The 19,495-nt window shown below is 30.9% G+C and overlaps 1 protein-coding gene across 7 annotated transcripts in view; it reads left to right on the top strand.

Moving 5' to 3' along the window:
- Positions 1-19,495, top strand: part of REPS1 (RALBP1 associated Eps domain containing 1) — an 84,832-nt gene that overhangs the window by 37,604 nt on the left and 27,733 nt on the right. For 3 of the 7 annotated variants that reach the window (XM_051997847.1, XM_051997846.1, XM_051997852.1), the window contains exons 4-10: positions 305-458; positions 914-1,038; positions 1,566-1,728; positions 2,064-2,127; positions 2,911-3,065; positions 9,014-9,135; positions 13,503-13,583. In XM_051997847.1, the coding sequence (XP_051853807.1) occupies positions 305-458; positions 914-1,038; positions 1,566-1,728; positions 2,064-2,127; positions 2,911-3,065; positions 9,014-9,135; positions 13,503-13,583 (864 nt within the window). The remainder of the gene's footprint in view (positions 1-304; positions 459-913; positions 1,039-1,565; positions 1,729-2,063; positions 2,128-2,910; positions 3,066-9,013; positions 9,136-13,502; positions 13,584-19,495) is intronic. The other 4 variants (XM_051997851.1, XM_051997850.1, XM_051997849.1 and 1 more) reach the window with 3 other exon arrangements.

Genomic DNA, 19,495 nt, shown 5'->3' with positions numbered 1-19,495 from the left:
AAAATCTATTAGTAATGCTAAAACTCCTATAAATAAAAGCATAAAGTGGTACTTTGAAAAATATCATAAAATATCTAAAATCAAAAGTAAACATCAACATACAGTGAAAATATACAATAAGTTCTACCAGTCTATGCAAAGTTATATTAAGGAAGTACACTGTTTTTATTTGATACAATTTTAGAAATGTTAATTATGACAATAAGACAAAAAAATAAAAATATAAAGATAACTAAAGAAGAGACAGAGTTGAAATGTTTACTTTTTATATGATTTGTTATAATTTCTTTTCCCTTTTCTTTAGGAATCCACATCTCCAGTAGTTTCACCCCAGCAGTCCCCTCCAACTTCTCCACACACATGGAGGAAGCATAACCGCCACCCTAGTGGAGGAAATAATGAACGTTCTCTTGCTGGACCTGGGCCCTTTTGGTCACCATTTAGTGAGGCACAAACAGGTACATGTTATTAAGATTGTGATTTATGTACTCTTAGGGTATAAAATGATTTTGAAATAATGTTTACTAGTGTTTAAGGGAGTTGGAAAGTCAGTTTTCTAAGACAATTTAGAATTATGGGTTACTAAGTTAAATGCTTTCATATAGCAATTGAAAATAGATGAATCCTTATTGCTTTTTCTTTTATACTGAAATATTTATAGTCATGCTGTAATTTTGTCAGATTATTAAGACATAGAGGAGACTAGTATTTACTTTGCAGGATATTTATTCTCATCTGTATATTAGAATGACAAATGTTGTGTGAAAATGCAAACTTTTTAGGAAATAGGATAAGTTTTTTAAATGAACATAACAATTCTATTTAAGAGGCTAATTTTTTTCATTCATATTTAAAGGAAGTTCTTATGATTTATATATTTTTATTTGTTATAGATTTATTTCTCTTCTTCCAGGTTCTTCAGCTGGTGATGCAGTGTGGTCTGGTCATTCTCCACCTCCACCTCAAGAAAACTGGGTCAGTTTTGCAGATACTCCACCAACCAGTACTCTTTTAGCCATGCATCCTGCTTCTGTCCAGGTGTGACATTTTATTGGTATTGCATTTTATTTGCTTCATTTCAATTATTGCTGCAATCATTTTTTTTTTCATTCTTTGCTATTGCAGATTTCATAAGTAGAAGCTCACTATTTTGCAGAGAACACTAATCTGTTCTGTACCCTTTTCTGCAACAATCTAGTTCTACTGGAATGTTCACTAAAGGTTTTGACTTCATTTAAAATAAAAATTTTCTAACATTTAAAGAGAATTTTTAAAAGGTTCCCACATTTAGGAGTATCTTTGCTTGGCTTTCTTAGCATATTTCTCATAACTTTGAGTTGCATACATAATTATCATCATTTCTATCCATTTATATCATTGTGCAAATAAATTCCTGATAACCTAATTGTCTCAAATATGTGGTTTGCAGATGAGTTTAAAGCTTTTGATGTTAAAAAATTCTACAAAAAAGTTTATTTTACTTCCAAGGACAAGTAGTCTAGAAACGATGGTCCATATGGTCATATAGATAGATAATATACTGAGGAAAAAATGTTTCATTACAGGACCAGACAACAGTACGAACTGTAGCATCAGCTACAACTGCCAATGAAATTCGTAGGCAATCCAGTAGTTATGATGATCCCTGGAAAATAACAGATGAACAAAGACAGTATTATGTAAATCAGTTTAAAACCATTCAACCTGATCTAAACGGATTTATTCCAGGTGAGTTGCTAAAAAACAGAAATTATTATAGACATAGCAGGCCCTAGTCTCAGTTTCATAACTTTAGGCACTGGTTCAAAGGTTTTGCAGTTGTCAAATTTGGACAATATATAAACAATTTATAATTCTTAACTTGGCATGGTTTATCTACAAAGGGTTTATATTCCCTGGGGCCAAAAAAAAAAAAAAAAAAAAAACAACTCAAAATAACCCCTATACATTTTGCTATAAAGGGCACTTTCCAAATAATCAAATGTCTTCTTATGCCTCAGACTTTTGTCCTTAGATCTGAAAATTTACAACCAACATTAAACATCACTGTTTTAATATTTCAGGATCTGCAGCTAAAGAGTTTTTTACAAAATCAAAACTACCTATTCTTGAACTTTCTCATATTTGGTAAGTGTGTGGTATGTCATAGTTGGGCCATATATTTTGTTTCAGAAGAGTTTCCAACTGATAGTCTTTCAGAAAATAAATAGTATCATAGTAGACTGTCTACCTTTAAAAAATCCAATGACCACCCGATATTAACTTATCACAACCATTGACATTTTTCTCTCTAAAATAAAAACCATAAAAGATAGTGCAAAAGCATCTATTCATACTTTCTAAAAGTTTAAAATCCATAAAGCTGTACCAATTACTTCATATTGCCAACATAGTGCTATTGAAATGCATGGAATTAAAGCCAGTTTGCTCATGCATGGTTGAGTTGATCACTTTTGTCTCTGAACAAGTTTGTGATAAGCCCCATACTAAGAATGGGCTTAAACACAATACTCACCTTTCACCACAGACATAAACTGCAAAATCATTGTATGACTTGTTCAGAACAAATTCTTTTTGGAAAAAAGAAAACTTAGATTAAAAATTAGAGTATGTTAGATTAGATGACAAAACATTTTCTTGTGATAGTAACTGTTTTTCTTGAGAAATTTATTGTAGAATATTATTGTAAAATTGTAGCAGTAAACCAATACATATAAATGGATCAAAGCATAAGTCTAGTATTGAATTTCAAAATATAAACAGGTTGAAACAGGATATGTTTATTTTTAGAGCATTAATTGCTGAGTTTTTTTTTTAATTAATTTTTTGCTAGGAAAGTGTTTCCTTATTGAGAAGTAAAATGAATGGGAAAGAATTTGATCATCATTTATAGTAAAGTTTATCTTTTAGGGAACTCTCAGACTTTGATAAAGATGGCGCTTTGACACTGGATGAATTTTGTGCTGCTTTTCATCTGGTAGTTGCTAGGAAGAATGGTTATGACTTACCTGAAAAACTACCTGAAAGCTTAATGCCCAAACTGATTGATTTGGAAGATTCAGCAGGTAAGATAGATAGGTCAAGAAAACTATTGTTTACCTTTTGATAAACTTTTAAAATTTTATAATCAATTCAAGCTTAATGATTTGAAGACATTTTTTGCAACATAAAATGCCATGAACAGCTTTTTCTTTAAGTGGCTAAGTTAATCTTTTCTGTTGTTTCAAATAAATCTGAAATTTAAGAGTTTGGTTAAATAATGAGTTTGGTGTTTGTTTCAAAGGTAAGCCAAAGAGGGAAAAGATATAGTTTAATTCTTGTGCAGTGAGAACCTTAGTAACACATATATTTCCCACAGCTTTCTTCATAAAGAATAAATGAACTTATAGATAAGATTTCCTTAGATTCATATCTTTAAGTATTATATATAAGTATGGTGTTTGATGTTCCCCTATGAATGATGAGGTATTCTTTAAAATAAAATTAAAACCTAAAATAAGTTCTCAGGAAGATGTCAGTATCCCAGAAATTAAAATTGATTGGCTTTACTGCTGCCTATCTTATGAGTAAGAAAAGGCATGAAATTTCTTTGTTGATAAGAGCAGAATCTTTAGAGTCAAAAATACTAAATTTCTTCTAGCTTTGCAAATTACTCATGTGACCTTGGGCAAGTTTTGAACATCCTCTCTGTTTCTCCATCTGTTATATCAGTCTGAGACCATTTTTCTAGTAATTCTTGGTTTTAGTGTTCTGAAATCCCCGCTGGATATATAAGAATATTTAAGGTAGCATATGATTTCATTAGCTTGAATATTTCCTTGATTAACAGCTCAAAACTCTTCCATATCTTAACAACAGGTTTTCAGAAGTTGGTTATGGACAAAAATATTTCATCATTTATTGGCTAGTACATGATAACAAGATACTCTGAATTAAGGCTGGTTCTTGAATGTCAAATACAGTCTAGTCCATATTTTAAACTTTTTTAGCTTAATGGACCATCAGTGCTTAGTTGACATAGTGTTCAAGGGCTTAGGGTTACCTCCCCACAAAAATGAGGCATTGCATTATAACTTTAATGTAGGTATTTATAAAATTTCTTTATTGTGTTTGTGTGTGTGTCTGTGTGTGTACATGTGTGTTTCTTTGTATACATATTTCACTCACTTGTAAAAAGCTCTGGTGATTCTTGTTCTACTAAAGACATGCTAAGGAATATTGGTTGTTAGTATGGTTTATAGATTATATCATCATACTATATTTATAGATTACGTATAATTATATCATATCATCTATAAATTAGTTATAAGTACCAATTAATTTAAATCTAAAGCTTTTATAAATTAAATCCCATTTAATATATCACTTGAAGTATAAGGTCAGGGTGGCAAAACTGCAAACTATAGAGTAGGGAATGATGATTTAGAGCATGATGGATATGCCACATAACTCCAGCCCTTTGAAAGCTAATAGCATGAAGGGACAATTTTGTGAAGATTTCTAGTGTGCTGTCATTTCTTGGTAGTATCCAAATTCATCAGTCTATTACTTGGCTTCTAGATTTTATTTAGTTTTTAAGTTAATTCTTATCTGTTCTTTTTTAGCCTTGATATGTGTACTGATTCTTAGGACTTCTTTGACTGATAAATTATATTAGCACATTTGGCTTTCTTCAATTCTAGATTTGTTAGATGTATTCAGGAATTGGAGATTTAAGGACACATACTGAGCGACTTAGTTTTTTTTTTTTTTTTTTTCCCTCTGTGTAATAGATTTGTACTTGGAGTCCTCTTTAATGCAATAATATTTTTATAGTATTGATTCAGGCCTTCCTAATTTTTTTCTCTTAAGTTTGAAGTTTTTATTTTTGAGTACTATTAAAAACTAAACTGCCTTTAGCAAAAGAGAATTTACTTTTTATCTTGTTATTATAGGTCCATGGAAATGATTATATGTATTTTGAATAAGAAAGTATATTATATATAACATTATTATAACATTAGAATCCCTTATTAAATTCAGTTTGAGAAATAATCACTTTATGTGTAATTCATTGTGGTAGATGCTATAGAAGATAATAAAGATGCGCAAAAAGTACACTACCTACCTTCAAGGAGTTTATAATCTAATTGAGAAAATCAGATATATTCAGTTCTACATATAAAGTATTTTATTTGAGAAATACGAAGTGTAATGAATTTTTAAAAAGAGAAACTTCTCATCCATTTAAATGTCACTTAATTCTTTTCATATTTAGTCTGATTTCATGAGCACCTAAAAATTGTCTGTGATAGACCACCATTTTGCAAGTTAGCAGTTTTATTTGTACGTTTGCTGCCATCATACTTTTTGAGTTTGTGATTTAACCCTTTACAGATTGGCTGTTTTCCTATTAGGTAGTGTTGTTCACTTTGTCAGATGCCACCAGGTGATTTAAGTTTTATCTTTGTAGACCCAACGGAGTAGGCTTTCTCCAGATATAGAAAACTAATGGAGCTTATATCTGTTTTTATAAGGATTTGTTGACCACAAACAGAAAACAAAATGTAGGTCAATTAAAATAAAAAAAAATACAGACCTTCTAAGAGGAACATGAGTACAAAATGCTTCCAGGCTTTTGATATGAATACTACAGTTGGATGCTAATTTTGACTATTTAGTTTCCTAGTAACTAATTCAAAAAAGGAAACTTAAAAGCTTCATTATTCACTTAATATTACGTTAGATGGGGGGAAATCACAAGTGAAAAATTATTTTCTAAGGCTTAAGAGCAGAGCTGGTTAGGTTTTTATGTTGAATTTTTTTCCTTCTAAAAGTGATTGTTCCAGCAAATAGAAGATAAATGCCATGATATACTTAGGATTCATTTTAAACTTAGTAACTTAATAAAAGAAAAAAATAATAATTTAAGGAATGGCAAATTGCACTTTTTTTTTTTCAAGCAAGTAGGTTTAGTGGATTAAAAGAGTGTACTATATTTTGTATTCCAATAGTGTGCATTGTCCTGTGAATAAGATGACTGATCATCATCAGTCAAATAGGATTAAGTAGCATTAGGAAAAGTGGTAGCTAATTTAGTATAGTAGAAAAGGATGAGAGGCAGACTTATAGTATATTTTATCTGTTTGGAAGGATAGAAAATAGTGACAGAAATTTCTGCCTTTTGATTCCCTAATCTGAGTGGTCTCATCTCATTTAATGTAATCATTACATCTGAAAAGTAGGTAAACAGCATGCCAGTGTAGTTATACTGTGTTATCTCTTCCAGTGCACTCTTATACATGGAAAGTGCCTTTTGAGTAAAAGCACTCTTGGGGTTGGCTTAAAAAATAATTTAGGATCATACTCTTCTTTTTCAGCCCTGATGCTCTGTGATGATGTCAGGGGCAGAACAGAACCAGCAGGAGGGAGGCAGGGTTGACACAGTGTTCCAGCAGGAGGCTAGGTTGGAACACTGCATCAGGTAAGAGTAAATTTACACCCCTGCCTCCACAAGGATAAAGTCTTAAGGACTAACTTTCATATGTGGATATGAAGCTGTAATTTGCTGGAGCATATATATGAAATGAAGTTGATGAAGGTGTACATTATTGTGGAGCTTGATGTTCCTTCTCAAATAAGTGACTGCCAGTTTATAGTAGGAATGAGCTTTCTTTCCAAATGTACTTTACTGCTTTTTTTCTTACCATCATAGCTTTAAACAAGAAGTAGGACAAAGCTAAAAAATTATGTGGCTTTTGTAGAGGTATATAGTTGATTTCTACTAAGAATAATTATTTAGATGGTCTGAGGGATGGGAAAAATTAATTGCATTGCACATTTAAGAGGTATAAGCACTTAAGTGACTGTAGAGACTAGGTTCTTATTATGGTATCCTCCAGGGTATAAGAATTAGGTCCCAGACTCTGCTATAATACAAAGTAACTCTGTAGATTGAGTAGATTGCTCAGAGTAACCTAATATTTCAAAATCAAAGAATAACAGTAAGGTTGAGTCTGTAGTCTTGATTCTAGATTGAGTCAGGGCTTTGAGCCTACCTTATAGTAGACAATTCCTTAACCTAATTCTGTAATAGTTATGCATATTTTTTAATCTAGATGGAGCTAGACTAACCTATATAACTTAGATCTCTGTAATATAGTTTTGCTTTAAATTGGTCCCTTTAAAATGTACCACCTTTCAAAATGTCATTCTGATACTATTCATTTTCCTTCCCTGAAATGTCACCATGCTTTTAACTTCTCAAAACCATCTTCAATTGTCAAGTTCCTACTAGAGTTATTTCAGTAATGTCTCAAGGTATTGCTACCCTCTTTGCCTGCCTTCCTCTCCATTCATAGTTTTATTCATTGAAGAAAAAGCCTAACTTTTTTAAAATTTCCAATCTCAGAATATCCCACAAGTAAACTAATGCTGTTATTTTATTACATTAAATTAATTTTGCAAGATATCATAAAAGTATTCTAGTCAAGATATTTTATAGAACAGTGCCCAAGCCCTGCCTCTATTTTGTTGTTTCTTTATTGCCCCTGACAGAACACTAAGGCAAGTCTTTATTGAGAACTAAAAGGACTGAAAAGGAAAAAAATATGGTCCTAACATTTGAGAGGTAGTAAAAAGAAAAAACAGTGATGGATTGAAAAATTAGAACTTGGAAGTCCTTTGATGCAAAGACAGAAAATTGGGGTGGTGAGGCAGAGCCTTATGATACTTTGAATCACTATATCTATGATATAATACCAAGAAAGAGTATGCTCTCATCAGATATTTAAAACACAACGAATTGTGTTGTTCAAAGATCCAATAAATGAAGGAATTTAGAGAAAAGCATCAAAAATAACTATTGAAAAATCTACTTGCATTTGCTTTGGAAAGTCAAAAAAAAAAAAAACAAAATCCTGTGTCCAGTGCTGTTTTGTATTATACAGCAGATTTAAACAATTTATAATATAGTATAAATTTTGATAAATGTCCTTTTGATGGAGAAACTGAGGTACTATGGTTTACATGACTTGCCCAAGATCACATGGCAGTATAGTGATAGATCTGGGAATAAAACTTAAATTTCCAGATTCATGACCCAAATCCTGACTAATATTCATGCATGTTTTATTAATTTAGCAATTATATATTCTTTTAAACTATTGAATGCATTCAAGGATATATAAAACATAAGAGTATGTGATTTATGTTGGTCAAAGGGAATTATAAGTAATGTTTTGAAAAGTTTAACCTGAGCATAAACAAATTTTTCATGGGACTACTCTCCATTATTGGATTGTAATAAAAATTAGTGATTATTTTAAACTAAACATTATTCATAGCAGTAAGGGAATATTATTATGGTTAAAGAAGGCCAATACTTCATAAAATGCTTGAGAAAAACGTTACAAAAATAGCTTTGTGGATCTGTGGATTACCAGCTTAGTTGATTAAGAACTGCATAATAAATTAAATTCCCAATTATAATAGTTAACTTTATTCCATTCCATGGTTACAGAATCAACCCTTTACATCATTGGCTATTTTAAATAATTACACTGTTGATAACAACAGTAAGAAATAATGTGAGCGAGTCACTGTTTTGAAATTCATCACCACTGCCAGGAAAAACAATTTGAGGCACTTGTCTCTTTAATGGATAAATAGCATTGCATTATAATTAATATATTGTCCTGCCTTCACTTATCACTAAAGAATTTATTTTCTTGAAAATTGGGAAACATTGCTGTTAATTTAGGAGTTTTCTCCTTGAAATTCCTTAATATTGGGATTATAGATTATATGTAATTTTGTGTATGTATTATATAACATGATTTAATTATTTAAGATGAAGTTAAAACCAGGTACCAATATTATATAGCAATTAAAAAAATTTTAAATGACTATCCAAGAAATATGAGATACAAATCACATAACATCATTATGTAAGATCATTGGTGGACATTTTTAAAAATCAGCATTTCCAGAATATGTTATCTGATTTGTATTTTTATTTTTGTTTAAATTTCAGATGTCGGAGATCAGTCAGGTGAGGTAGGTTACTCAGGGTCTCCTGCAGAAGCACCTCCAAGCAAGTCACCATCAATGCCATCATTAAACCAGACCTGGCCAGAACTGAATCAGAGCAGTGAGGTTAGCAAAGCTTCCCTTTTCTTTGATGTAGGAATATTTCCTTATTTATTCATTTGTAGAAGTCTTATAAAATTAAGCAAAAATATAAAAAGAAAACGTGAATACTTCAAGTGTTGAGTTCTTAGGTACCTTCTTTCTTAGAAGTGTTAAACAAGTGATTTTTGCCATCATAGAATCTTAAAATCAAAAGGAAATTTAGAGGTCATATCAATAATCTACACAATGAAAGCATTTCTATTACTCAGTTTAATATGTAACAACAAAAATTGTCTTGTACATGTAAAATTTAGAAACTTCTTTTTGAAGCAATGAGATTTTGATTCTTACTGAATCATACTGTAAAAGGTTGAGGGATGGGATTGGGAGGAGGGAGAATAATATGAGAGGGTTGTCCCAAATTGTGATTTCGGAAGTGAAATTTTCATCCAGTGAAGACTGGAAATTTTTATGTAATTTATTGACTAATTTGCTTAGGACACTGATAAATAATAGGCTTGTCCTTCATACATTTGTGTGTGTCAGAGACAGGACTTGAACCTAAGTTGTTTTTACTCCAAGGCTACAGCCTTCTATCCATAGGATAAGCTACTATCCTTCTATACCATTGTGCTTCCCTAAACTTTAAATTGATATCATGACTGTCATTATTTGTAACACTTTAAAGTTTACCTATGTGATCTCCCTTGAGCCTTGTTGCAGCTTTATAGGGTAGGTACTCTTAAGTATTGTCATCCACATTTTACAGATAAAATTTTGAGACCCAAATGTGTTATCCCTCTTGTAATTAATTTCCCCTTTGGACCAGATTCAGTACCAGAAAAGTCATGTAGCTCTCCAGATCCGATCTACATTTTCAGTAATAATCATACAGAAATTTTAAAAAATCACTTTTGTGTTTTTAAATATTTAAGTTTGTATTCCAATGTACTGAAGTGTGTATCAGATCTGTTTTTTAATTATGAACTAGAGATATACAAATGAAATGACTTTAAAAAGATTTAAAGTAATAAAAGCTGTCCGATATAAAGCCAATTTAAGGTTGTTGTTTTTTTTAGTGTCACTCTAGTCTTTTAAAGTATATTTTAGAAAAATAATATGGTTTAAAATAGCACAAGATTTTAGTATTGTTTAAAATTTATAAAGTAGATTTTCTAAGTTTATATTATTTCAAAAATTCACATTAGCTGAACCATTTGAAATCTTTTACAATTTACCTATGTGAAGTGCATATTTAAGAAAGACTGTTTTTCTTTGTGATGGCAGTTAACCATCAGAAAAATTAATGTTTATTATAAGAATTGGATTTAGTATAGAATATGTACATAAAAAAACAAAACCTGTTAAAACTCAGTTAAGAGTTCAAAGCAAAGGACTTTCTATTATAAATGTACCATTTTCTAATAATTTAGCCTATTATAATTTTTCCTTAATAACCTAACTTTTTAAATGTCATTTTAGGGTTCTTTTTAATTCTAACCATATTTAAAATTCTAAAACAAGCAAATGTAGCTTAATGTTGTGGTATAAACTATAGTTTTCATGTTAATTTTCATTTGAAAGGCACCAGTAAATTGGTTCCCTTTCTGTAAGAATAGAGAAAGCATAAATGCTCGCTTCAGAGATACTCTTGGGTGATTTTGACAATGTAGAAAGAAAAAAAATAGCACTTCAGATTTTCAGTTTTTTCTTTGTAAGTAAATGTTAGCAGCCATGATGCACCTTCATGCTAAGATACTGAATGAAGGAGGATAATGCCACACTATTAGTTTTCATGGCATTAAATTCATATATTTGAAATGTGTTGAGAGCTATAAGTGATTTTTTTTTTTTAGTGATCAAAAGAGAAATATGAAGATTAAAGTTTTTTTCCCACCCTTTTTTCTATGGGGGAAAAATCAGTATATTTCCCATTGAATTTTTTAAAAAGAATATAAGCCACTCAAGATTCATAAAGTGGCTAACTCAAAATAGATCTGAGAGCTTAGGTTAACATTTAGAAAAATAAAGTCATGAGAGATTGATTCATCCATAATCGTACTATTAATGAATATCTGAATCACAGTCTGAACCTAGGTCTTGTGACTCCAGACCTAATATTCTGTCTTCTGTACCACATTTACATTGCTTCATTATTAAAACTAGTTGCTGATGGCAGTATGGAAAGAGCACTGACTGGATTCAGTTTCATCTCTTACATTTTTAACTTTGTGATCATGAGTAGGTCATTTAAATTGACCTCAGTTTTCTTATCTGTAAAAAGAAGGAAGTTGGAGTAGATGGCCTCTGGGATTCAAAATCTGTAGTCTTTAATATCCTTTATTCACACTAGATACAATATTCATTAAAAATCTGTTATTAGGTCTTTAGTCTTTATACCTATTTGTCATTCTAATAATAGCAATTCATATTTAGAGTTGTAAAGGTACTTATATATATCTTTTTGCTTTGTCCCAATAAATAATCTCTAAAACTGAGTCTTATTCACCATTTCCCCAATTTTAGATGTGAAAACTGAGATGGAGGTATTTAAGTAATTTAACCATTAAAAAAAAAAAAATAGCGAAGCCAGAACTCAAATTTATATCTTCCAAGACTAGTATTTGTTGTACTCTCTTATGTGACCAAGTTATATTCCTTTTGGGTGATTTAAGAAAGAGTTATACTAGTGTAAACCATTTTAATATTAAGGTACTTTATTGATCAATTATAGTGTATAAATTTCAAAATTATTTACCAAAAACATATAGAGAGAGTTTTGTGCTGAGTACAGGGGATTCAAAGACAAAAATGAAAAATCCCTGCCCTCAAGGAGCTTACAGTCTAAAACTTAAGCTATTCATGTGACCTTTAAATAAAAATTTTCTAAATCAAATGTAGTTTAATGTTCATTTCATCTAGGATACAGCATCAGTGACTAGTTTATTATCCCTAATAGATATTATTAATAATATTTAAAAAGCAAAAGTTCAAAGATTTCCTGGTAAAAATTCTACTTTTATATCAGATAAAAATGGTTCTTTTGAAAAGGGTAATGCTGAATTTCCCTTTTTCCTTCCAGGTAATTTCCATCAATTTAACCTAGAATATAGAACCATAAACCAGAAATATATTTCTTATATCTTTTTATTTGTTCGTATTATGTCAAATTGGAAACTTCTGAAGTGGTAGAGACATGTTAGAGGCACAAAAATTCCATTCTAAAGTATAAGTGGAGATTTGGGATGATGGGGTAGATGTATATGTATGTTGACATTGGTGTGTATATACTGCATTTATGTTGGTTTCCCCTTCTGCTCCCATTTCATAGGTTAGTTGTTCTACCTTTTCCCTCCAAAAAAAGTCTTGGATTTACATAGTTATTTATAATAGAAGTTGCAACAAAAACTCAATTTTTTATTAATAGTATTAGTGTAATTTTCCATATAAAGATACTTATTTATATTTTCATTAAACTATCTCCCAAATAGCCTCTTTCATTTTGAAATTTTACCTGCCATATATATTTAAAGTTGACCCATCCTTCCACTGATTTATTTAGAGGTATAATTTTTTTTTATCTACCTCTTTTAGAAGAGTAATTTTTTTTTGTATTAAAAAATATCATTTGTAATACATACTATGATGCTTGATTTGCTCTCATTGTGGCCGCATTCTAATTTTTCTAGCATGAATGGGGATGCCTGATTGGCAGTTCTGTCTTGTTATCTAGCATGGCCATGTTCTGTAGTGCTGATTGCAGGGGTTGACTTGCTACAAATTGACAAAAACTCAAATATGTATTCAAGAATTCTTTGCATTTTGTCTCAATTATATATAATTAAATATCTATACATTTGTATTAAATATATGCACATACATAATAGAATCATCTTTCAGGAGTTGCACTGCTAAGTCACTAGAATATTATTTTCAACTAATAACTTAATACTCATAGCTTCATTAGATTATGTATCAGCAATATTTTGAACAGACTTTTAGATAATTTTCTAGATAATTATCTAAAATTTTTTTAAACTCCTGAAAATCACTTTCAAGATAGATCACCACTTAATAGTTTACTTTCCAAATATTTTGTTGTACTTTTCTGACCTTCAAAATTATAAATCTTTTCAACATTTCCATAGAGTTCAAAATAGATCATATACCTTTGGTCATAATAAAGTGGTACACACATGTAGGATAGAAAAGTAATTGGAACATGTAAGATATTTATGAAAAATAAATAATATTATGATGTTTTATTCTAAGTCAGGCTTATGTCACATAACTTGCAGTGCAACTTCTGAATTACTTTGCTAAATCTTCTCCAGTGATCTTTTACTCCATCTTTCTCATCATGCTGACTTGTCTCTCCTCTGTCTGTTCAGCAGTGGGAGACATTTAGTGAACGCTCTTCAAGCTCACAAACTCTGACCCAATTTGATTCTAACATTGCACCAGCTGATCCTGTAAGTCAATCACTTAGCTTGCTTGTTTGAAATTAATTTTATTAACCCTGAATTTCCATTCATTGTTTTGGTCTCTCTCTCTCTCTCTTTTTTTTTTTTTAAACAAAGCTGTTCTGCATGGTTCAGTGGAGTGCTTAAATGGGAATGGTGGCAGGCTCTGGTTTTTTGTTTTTGTTTTTAAATTTGTGTGCTTACATAATGGGGAAAACATGTGCCATTTTCTGTAATGTCAAGTCATCTTAACATTAGGGGAAAAATACATTCTTTTAAAATCTGTATAATGGTTGTCACATCTGAGGAAATGATCTTTGATAGCCAAATTAGTTAATTAATTCCAAGTTTTCATTGGCTAATTAATTGTTGTATTGATCATATACAAGCAGTTATAATTATGATTTTATTTGTATGCTTTCCATATTATATAAATGTTTATGTATCTATAAATATTTATGCAGTGTCATTGTTTTACAGTGCAAATGATGTGGCTTTGGATTTATTTGGTCTAGGTTCTTTTCTGTGTTAGTTTTGTTGAGGTTTTATAATTCAGCATAACATATATGTTGGTGTATGAGTCTCGTTATGTAGCTGAAACTGTGTTTTGTTTGTGGTTTACTGTGTTACCTTAGGAAAGGCTACAGAGTTTATGTCCTACTTTGATAGATTCAAAACCTAATTTGAAAGAGATTATTAACTTTCTACATATCTAAATTGTCCCCAAAGTTATTTTAAAACTTAAATACTTTTAGCTTTTCTTCATTTATCTCTGTTCATTACTTGATTTTTTTCTTCCTTTATTGTCATTGAAAAAGTGGGATGTGCTAAAATGACTTTTTAAAAAGAAAAAGAGGGGTAAGTAGAAAGGAAGAAGAATAATGGGGAAATTGGGTTAAGAAAGATTTGGATAAATTGACATAATATGATCATGTCTTGTGGTTTTTACCATAATAACTAGCATTTCTTCACTACAGAAAGAATTCTTTCCCCCACGTATTTTAGGAAAATGGTGCAAAAGGACAGCTGTATTTTATTTCATGATACTTGGAATAAAGGAAGCTTGGTTGTGTTTTAAATTTTTAAAAAATGTATATTACATAGGATTATAGATGTAGAGCTAGAAGGGACTTAAGATTTTATCTAATCTGACCCCTTCATTTTACAACTGAGTTTTAGAAAGGCTAAGTGACTCTTCCAATGTCTTAGAGTAATAAATGCCCAAGCTAGGACTTGACCTCATGTTCTTTGAGTTCAAATTCAGTGTGCTTTCCATTTCATTGTAAAATTTTTGTATTTGATTACAATGATTAGAATGCTATATCTTGCAGTAGTATGGACATAATGTTTGAAATTTAAAAGTATTTTATCAGCTTCTCCTTGGTTATTTTTGAAACACATTAATCAAATTATTCTTTCTCCTTCATGTCAAACTGTTAAACTTTCTATTGTTCATTCACATCTATGCCAAAAATGGGCAAAAAAAACAAAAAAGAAATGAAATTCAAAACTTGCTAGTCTGATTAATTATTAGGTCTAGTAAACATTTCCTTGGGAAGGTTTAATATTATTTAAGAATTTAAATTCTGATATTCTTGTCTCTTGTTGATATTATTTAGTTTTGTTAAAGGTGCTTAATGAAATTGCATTAGAGTCAGAGAGGTATAATTAGCAATGGAAAAAATTCCTTTCACAAAATAGGGAGTGAGTTGGATTTTGAAGATTATTATCTTGTTTCCTTGGGTTTTTGTGAGACCCAGAAAGAATGTTATACATAACAATCTGGGGTTTTGTATCATGAAGTAAATACTTTAATTTTTCTGTTGTAGCTTTAGTTTTAACATTATTATTCCTATTCAGCTGTGATTTTATTTATTTACTTTGTTATAAGAGAATTCTGTAAGTTAAAGCAAGAAACAATAAAAGACATGTTTGAAAAGAGGATCACTAAACCCTACATAGCCCATTTCCCTTTTTTTTTTTTTTAATGACAAGGTGATTAGATTTATAGATCTGGAAAATGATGATGGACTTATAGTTTACCTTGATGTTGGTAAAGTATCTGACAGTCATGCTCTTTTTGGAGACAAGATAAAGAAATGTGAGCTGAATATAAATATATTTAGGTGTGTTTGAAATTAGTTAAGTTGCCAGATCCAACAAGTAATTTTTATTGATGATGATCAGTGGGCATTTAGTGTGGTGTCATAGGGATCTATGCTTGATCCTATGCTGTTTAACATTTTTGTGGTTAAGTTGGAGAAAAGTCTAAATGGCATGCTTATGACATTTGCAGATTTGAGACAAAAGAAGAATAATTTTTTAAAAATAGAAGAGAAGCAGAAAAATGTATTGTCACAGAAAGGAAGTAAAGGATATTTTAAAAAAAAGAGAGAGAGAGAGAGATACAACTTTCAAGTAGTAATTGAGTAATTTAAGACTAAGAATAAGCCATTGGATTGGGTTGCTAATAACTTCTGAAAGTTTCAGTATAATGGTGGGGTTAAAAGGACATTTTAGGGGCTGAATAGATAAAAGAAGAAATGGAAGTTGTGATGATGTTTTTTTGCCTTTGAAGTGGAGGAGAAATGATACATATTAAGCAGATAAGACTTGAATATGCTTGTTAACAAAAACCAATGAAGAAGATAAGATTGAAATTGCAGGGGATTCTTAGAACAAGTTTGGGGAGCAAGGAAGTGGAAATAGGATTAAAGATTTAAGAATTAAGAAATTAAGAGGAATTAAAGTCTTTCTTTTCTTCTGAAATTGAAGGAAAGGCTGGGTGAAAGCATAAAGTATGGGAATGGCATGGACAGGGCTGTAGCTACGAGACTTTCTTTTGAGTGTTAATGAATAGAAGTATAGTTTGATGAATGAGGGGTTGGGAATTTAAAGAGAATGGGGGTTTGGAAATTATTTTGGATAATCTTATCTGACATTAATAGAATAAAAGTATAGATAGTCTGATGAGTGAGGGATTGGGAATTTAAAGCGAATAGGGGTTTGGAAATTATTTTGGATAATCTTATCGGACATTAATAGAATAAAAAGATTGCTATATAGCAGTGAATGGTAGATGAGATAACATAGCACTAATTTTTAATGGAGTCAAATGGCCCAATTTTATGATTTTCTTCAGCAGTTCTCAGTTATCTAGGAGAGGAAAATCAGGTGGGCGAGTGATTAAACAGGGTGTTAGAGATTAGTAAAGAAAATGTCTCAGGAGGTCCAAGGAAAGAATATCAGGTTTTGGCATATAGCAAGTTCCAGAAGTAAGATAAAAGATATTGTTGGAGCTAAGGGATATGTGTTGAAAAAGATTGAGTTTAAGGCCTTGAGGTTGTTGCAAACTCCTTCCAAGTAGGGATTGTTTTCTTTTGTTGACTTTTTATCCTCAAACTACCAGCAGGCCAGATGCGGCAGCTGAAGATGATTATCCCCCTCACCCAGGGCTATGAAGTTTCTTTATTTAAAGGCCCACAAAACAAAGTTTTTGTTTTTACTGTAGTCGGCCCTCCAACAATCTGAGGGACAGTGAACTGGCCCCCTATTTAAAAAGTTTGAGGAGCCTTGGTAGAGAGTGTTTGGAGTAAAGAAGAGCTAGATTCAGCTTCACCTTTGACACTGACTAGCACTGTATGTTAGGTAAATAACTTAACCTCTATAGTTTTCCCATGTGACTCCCTAATGACTTAACTACAGTACTAAATCATAGGTCCAGTATGGAATCTGTTCCTACACTAGGATGTAATTACATGTCTTTTGCTTATACACACTCATAATGTCTGAACATGTACTACTTATTTGCTAAGAAATATAGTTGACAATATTGTGTGTGTTTCTGGAAGCATTTTGAAGGAAGTTATATTTGCCTTAGTTGTTTACTCAGCCTCAAACTTTCCATTATATGTTTGTTCCTTTTCTATGGAAAAACATTCTGTCAATGCTAAATAGTAGTGTTAAGTCTGATAAGCATGAGAATTTTTAAAATTGATTTTAATGGATATAAAAATGATTAATTTTCTCTTTTTTAAATATACTTACAATTTAAAGATTGTAATTAGAGCTTAACATTTATATCATTGATATAACATTCCTTAAGATGAGACGTGTGAATGCTTTTGTTAAAATTCAGGAAAGGGAAACAATACATTAATTTTCTATGTATCTGTTTTTCAAAATAAATTCTGTCATAGAGTAGAATGATAGTCACTGCCCTCAAAGAACTTAAATTGTGGTTGGGGAGATGAGAAACATGAAACATTTAGGAAACAATACAAGACAGGATATGATAAAGGATTTTGTTGATATCATCAAATACTCAATTGTAATACTGAAGTGGTCAGAAGAAACCATTTTTAGAATTATGAAGGAAAAACTTGTGGTAGAGGAAAGAATTTAGATATGCTTTTAAAGATTGGTAGAAGTTAGATGGACAATGAGAAGGGCATTCAGGAGAGGAGCGTTTAAGCCAAGAAATTCAGTGCATGCACAGAAAGGGAAATTATTTTTTTTAATTCAATATGAGGCTTCTAAGATGTAGACCTAATTCTTTTAGATTATTTCTATAAATATGATGAATTTAGAATAACCAATTCAGTTCAGTGGATTTTTATTAAATATGTGAATTTGTAATTACTGGATTTTCATTAAACATGTGAATTTGTAGTTACTAAAGACTTTTAAAAATCACTGAAGCTTAAAGAAGAGACATCTTAAGTTTGTTTTTATAATTTTTTTCTGTCATGTATAAAAGAAATAAGTTCAGGTTACATGAGTAGTTAGATCCATATGGTCATATTTCTTTGTTGTTTTTTTTAATCACTGTGAATAACCTAGCCAAAATTCTACTGGCATATTAAAGCAAGGAACAACAATTAGTTCTTTAATTATTATCATGTAATAGCTAGCATTTGTGTAGTATTTTTTTGAAAAATGCATTTTTGTATGTTGTTACATTTGATTCTCATTGCAACCCTGTTGAAGGTTAATACGATCCCTATTTTACAGATTAGGAAACAAGTGACCTAGCCAGAATGACATAGCACTAAATGTCTCAGGAAAACTTTGAAATCAGATCTTTCTGACTCCCAAGTCCAATCTAATCATATCACCTAGCTGTACTAAGAACATTTCTTATTCTCAATTGTAATTTGTTTGCATTTATGTCAATGTGTTTTTAAAATAGTTGCTACTTGTGGAATGACATTGAGGTGATTTAATAGTAAACTAATAAATCACAAATTCACATGGCCAAATTCTTAGATTTTTACCTTTGTGAATAACCTTTGGATTTATTCCCTTCTATCTTCTTCCACTACTGACAATTCATGTAAAGCCCTTATTTATTTATTTTGCCTGGGCTATTCTAAATAGTATTTTTGTCTTTAGTCTCTCCCTACGTTCTTCTACCTCTCTACCCTTTACTCAAATTACTCCATCCACTTACAGAGGTATGGTCATTGTCACTAAAAAAAACTTCACTCCTTTGCCTACCAAATCAAATAGAGCTTCTTCAGGATAGCAATAAGCTTCTTGCAGTTTTCCAACCTGTCATCCCATTTTTATTTCACAGGCCTCCCTTTTCTTCACTCTCTGTTTTAAGCAAATAATGCTTCTTGTTTCCCTAATCATATACAGCTCTTTTCTGCCACCACCATATATTTAATACATTCTGTCTTCCATACCTGAAAGAAATTTCTTTCTCATCTGTTGAAGTTCTTTTCTTTGAAACTTCTTCTCATTTGCTGCATCTACCAGGAAGCTTACTCCCTTCTCCCCACACTAGAAGTGACCTTTCCCTCCTTGAATTTTTCTTAGCATTATGTTCCATCTTATCTAGACACTTAATATTTTAAACAAATATTTAATACCGCGTGTCTGCTATTTTCCATAAAGGAACATTAGTGTTTTTATTC

The sequence above is a fragment of the Antechinus flavipes genome, chromosome 4, assembly GCF_016432865.1.
Source record: "Antechinus flavipes isolate AdamAnt ecotype Samford, QLD, Australia chromosome 4, AdamAnt_v2, whole genome shotgun sequence".
Classification (NCBI taxonomy): domain Eukaryota; kingdom Metazoa; phylum Chordata; class Mammalia; order Dasyuromorphia; family Dasyuridae; genus Antechinus; species Antechinus flavipes.
The sequence above is the reverse complement of the archived record's forward strand: the minus strand, read 5'-3'. Positions and strand labels throughout refer to the sequence as shown.